This window comes from Leishmania braziliensis, chromosome 1 (genome assembly GCF_000002845.2).
Source record: "Leishmania braziliensis MHOM/BR/75/M2904 complete genome, chromosome 1".
NCBI classification, from domain to species: domain Eukaryota; phylum Euglenozoa; class Kinetoplastea; order Trypanosomatida; family Trypanosomatidae; genus Leishmania; species Leishmania braziliensis.
In genome coordinates, this window is record NC_009294.2 from 5,834 (window position 1) to 10,082 (window position 4,249).

At 61.0% G+C, this 4,249-nt stretch overlaps 2 protein-coding genes across 2 annotated transcripts; both read right to left on the bottom strand.

Moving 5' to 3' along the window:
- Positions 1 to 391: 391 nt before the first annotated feature.
- LBRM_01_0020 (conserved hypothetical protein) lies at positions 392 to 2,245 on the bottom strand (the record flags this gene model as incomplete). Its single annotated transcript, XM_001561393.1, has 1 exon — positions 392 to 2,245. One exon carries the CDS (start codon positions 2,243 to 2,245, stop codon positions 392 to 394), a length of 1,854 nt encoding a protein of 617 aa, XP_001561443.1.
- Positions 2,246 to 2,772: 527 nt separating this feature from the next.
- LBRM_01_0030 (DNA-damage inducible protein DDI1-like protein) lies at positions 2,773 to 4,038 on the bottom strand (the record flags this gene model as incomplete). Its single annotated transcript, XM_001561394.1, has 1 exon — positions 2,773 to 4,038. One exon carries the CDS (start codon positions 4,036 to 4,038, stop codon positions 2,773 to 2,775), a length of 1,266 nt encoding a protein of 421 aa, XP_001561444.1.
- Between the last annotated feature and the right edge of the window lie 211 nt (positions 4,039 to 4,249).

The window sequence follows — 4,249 nt, forward strand, 5'->3', positions numbered from 1 at the left end:
TGGGCTCCGCCATACACAGAGAGCCCACGGGCGCGAAGAGGCGTCCACGCGAGTAGGCGAGCGAGACAGACAAAGAGAGAGGGGTGGGCGGGTGGGTGAGGAGGGTCGCGAAGGAGGCAGCCCCCCCCTCCCCCCCCCCCCGACGCAGCACAGGGCGCGATCGTCGATATCGCGATCGTCGGTGCAATGTGTACATCGAGTAAAACAAAAACCAAACGCGCGTCACCTTTCCGAGAATGGGGAGCAGCAAATCATAGAAAAGCAAGCGAGAAGGCAGCAGCAGCAGCAGCATGCGCGTGTACCTCAGCAACACTGAAGATGTGCCGCTGGGAGTGGAGCGGAGCCGATCAGCCTGTGCACCCATCCGTGTCCCACCCGCTCCCCCAATCCTCTACCACGTAGATGACTTTGGCAGAGGCGTCGGGGTCTGGCTCTCGAGGTCGCCCACGCCATCGTCACCGCAGCGCGGCGCGGCGGAGGCAAGCGATCTCTGAAGGTGTTGTTTTCGTTGCTGCTGAGTCGCCGCTGCCCCCGCAGGCGACCTCCCCTGCCCTGCACGCTTCTGCTCCTCGAGTCGCTTCAGTCGGTTGCGATGGGCGGTGCTGTTGCGCATCGACAGAATCATTGGGCTCGGCGGGAGGTACACGTTGTTGTTTTTCGGAGAAAAGAAGTCCGTGGCGAGAGTGTTACCGCCATCTGCCGCGCCACCACCGCCCCCATGACCGCGCGCCGGGCGGCGGCTGCGACTGCGACTGCAACTGCGACTGCGCGCGGCACTCGTGGCCAGCCGTGAGAGGTGCTTCTGGTAGAAGGCACCGGGGTACGGCATTGCTTCACCACCAGTCACGCTGCCGGCTCTTGCCGCACCGGGGGCGGCGGCGAAGTGCAGTACTCGCCGCGCTGTGGTGTCGTATTGCTCAGGGAAGAGGTGCATCTCCACAAGTAGCATGTGCTCCTCGTCTGTAATGGGCATCGGTGGTGGTGCGGCAACCGGGTGGCACGCCGTTGCATCACCAGCGCCGTGGCCATTGCCGACGCCGCTTGCCCACCGGCCATGTGCGGCTGTCGTACCACGACTTTTCGTGCTCTGGGGAAAGCGGGTTCCACCCAGCGAGCCACAGTGCGCGCGGGGCGACAAGCTGGACTGTTCGTGCAGCTGTGTTAGCATCTGCGATCGACGGCGCAGCGCGCCAGCTGCAAGACTGGAGCGTCGCGGCGTGCTGACCAGAAAGGAGAGCAAACGCCGGTGGGTGTCGCTCATGACGCTTGTGAACGACGAGCGACGGCGGTCGGCGCTGGGCCCCGTGTCGTCGGCTGATTCACGCAGCAGTGCCTCCCCCGCGGAGAGTCCCACGCTGCCGGCGTCGCCAGGCTCGGAGGTTGTGCTGGCCGGCTGCGACCACAGGATGCAGAAGTCGACGTAGTCCAGCATGCCTGAGTGGTGCACATCTACGGTGCGAATCATCGAGTCTATGTCGACTGTGAGCCCAAAGCCGCGGATGGCGTCGCGCAGCGTCGATGCAGGGATTTCGCCGCCGCCGTCTTCGCCGCCGCCGAGGGCGACGAAGGCCTTCAACGTGTCCTCGTCCCCGTCACCGCAAACGCCGAAGGCCCCCGCTCTTGCTGCGGCCATAGGCTGACTGCCGCTGAATGGCTTGTAGGAGTGCAGAGCGATAGACTGTGACGGCATCTGCTTAGCGTCGGCTCCGCCGGCTACTGCAGCGGCTGCGGCAGCGGCAGCGGTGCGATTGATCCAGAACTCCTTCTTGTACAGCCGCAGGTACTGCGTCAGCGTGACGAGGTTGACGCGACCACGGTAGGCGCGCAGGATGAGGTTGAGCTCTGCCTCGCTTGGGTAAAGGCCCAGCTCACCGAGTACCAAGCGTAGCTCGAGCCCGTTGACAACGTTCTCGCGTCCCTCGCCTAGCACGGCAGAGAAACAGCTCTTCACACGCGACATCTCGCCCAGGTCGAGGTCTGGCAGCTTTGTCAGCACCCTGGCTAGCATCTTCGACTGCTCGTTCGTAATGGCGCCGGTGCCGCCGCCGTTGGAGATGGTGGTGGTGGTGGGTGCGTCGTGGAATCCATAGTTGGTCGCAGTGCCGTGTGCCAGTGCGCTGCCGGTCTTGGGCACGAAGACGACTGAGTTGAGCTTTGCAGGAGAGGTGAGAGTGGTTGTGGTGGCGATGCCGACCCCCGCGGCAGCGGCGCCACTCCGAGGATCGGCTGGTGCCACGGACGCCATGAGTTTACTCCGCTCTCTCTCTCTCTCTTTCTCTGTGGTTTCACGTTGTGTTATCCCTCGTTGTGACGGGTGGCTTACGCGAGGCCTTTCAGGATGTGTGTGTGTGTGTGTGTGTGTGGTTAGTATGGGAAGGGGGACGAGATTGTTAGCAGGCGCGTGAAGCTGAGTCGGCCCTCGGCTGACTGTCTGCTTCGTCCGTCCGAGGCACGAGTACTGCTAGGCTGATGGGTTACACAGTGAGGTGGGGAGAGGGAGGGAGGGAGGGATAGCAGTGAAGCATACACGAACCCACAGCATTCTTGTCCCGTAGCCCCCCAAACGAGAAAGCGATTGGGTTGCGCGCGTCGTTGCAGCTGCTGGTGATACCGTTGATGAACATGCGGAGACACAGACGGAGGAAATACGCATTGGAGGGAGGAGGGAGGAGGGAGGAGGGAGGGGGGAGGGCTAGAAATACGAGGCAAGCGCGAAAGCAACGAGGGAGGTTAACGTGATAGTGGTGGGTGGCGGCACTGGAGGCGGGGGCGCTAAGTGTCGAAGAGGAGTGCTGCCGCGACGATGGTGTCCCAGTCGGCGGCCTCCAGCAACTCCACTGCCTGCTTGTGGTCCGTGATACCCGAGAGGGTCATGAATTCTTGAATCCGGGCCAGCCGCTCTTTCTCAGAAAGCACCGGTGCTTCTGCTAGGGCAGGTGCCACTGGCGCAGCCTCGGCCCTCAGCGTCACCCCTGCAGGGGCGGAAGCAGTGGTGGCGGTGATAGTCTTCGCCGTTGTCAGCGACGGGTTCTGGCGACGCGGCCCGTGCGCCTGATGATCCGCCTTGACAGGCGCGCTCGCCAGCTCATCGTCGTACGGCATCGTGGGCAGATCTCTCTCCGGTAAAAATGAGACCTTGGCGCTGTCGATGATGAGATAGTTGCTCTTGAGGTCGATTATCATCTGGTGGCGCCTCAGCTGATCCAGGCCGATGATCAAGTCCATCGTCTGGTCCTCGATCACATAGAAGGCAAAGGGGATAAACATGCCTGCGAGGTTCACGGTGGCCATGTGAATCCGACCGCAGATCTCCTGCCGCCCCACCCCGACAGCGACGCCACGCATGCGGACGTCGACGAGCCGCATCAGCCCACACTGCTCTGCCGTGCGCTTGTTCATAATGCTGTTCTGCGCACCGGAGTCGACGAAGGCTTTGAGAGGAACTTTGTTAATTGTGCAGGGCACGTAGAGCATCGAAACCCTCGCGAACGCCTCCGGCGTGTACTCGAGCGCGTTGGCGAGGTTTTCATCAATCTGCTGCTGCTGAATTTGGGCGTAAATACGTTGCTGCAGCGCCACCTGGTGCCCGTCCATCATGTGGGGATCGACATTGGCGGGGGGCTGCGCCACTACGCGTCCCATCACCGGCGGCGGCGGCGGCGGCGGCTGAGACCCCGTGGCGGTATCAAACATCTCTGTAATGCATTCTCTGGCATTGTTCACTGCCGCTGCCAACGACGAGGTAGTGCTACGAGGTGCCATCAGCACCACCAACGTCTCCGCCTTCGCATCTTGTCCCACTAGGCCAGCTTGCAGCAGTGTTAGCTCGGTGGAGGAGATCCCGCTCTGCGTAAAGGACGAGCCTAGCGGGAGGTGGTGCGTCACCTGACGAACTTCGTTGCGAATGGTCTGCACCCGGCCCAGCTTCGGATTCGCAGCGATGAGCTGCTCCCACAGCTGCTGCACCGTCGCGCTGGCAGGAAGGCTGACTCGGCAAAGTGTAATGCCCCTGCTGTTGTTGATGGTGAGCTGCACCATCTTGTGTCCGTTGAGCTGCTTTGTGTGTCCCCGTGTGTCCGGAAAGGAGAAAAGGCACAATGAGCGTAGCTCCACTCCAGGGGAGGAGAATTGAAAAAAAAAACAAAAAAAAGTCAAAAAAAAAAAAGGAGAAAAAAAAAAAACAAAATGAAAAAAAAATGAAAAAAAAAAAAAAGAAAAAAAAAGAAAAAAAAAGAAAAAAAAGCGAGAA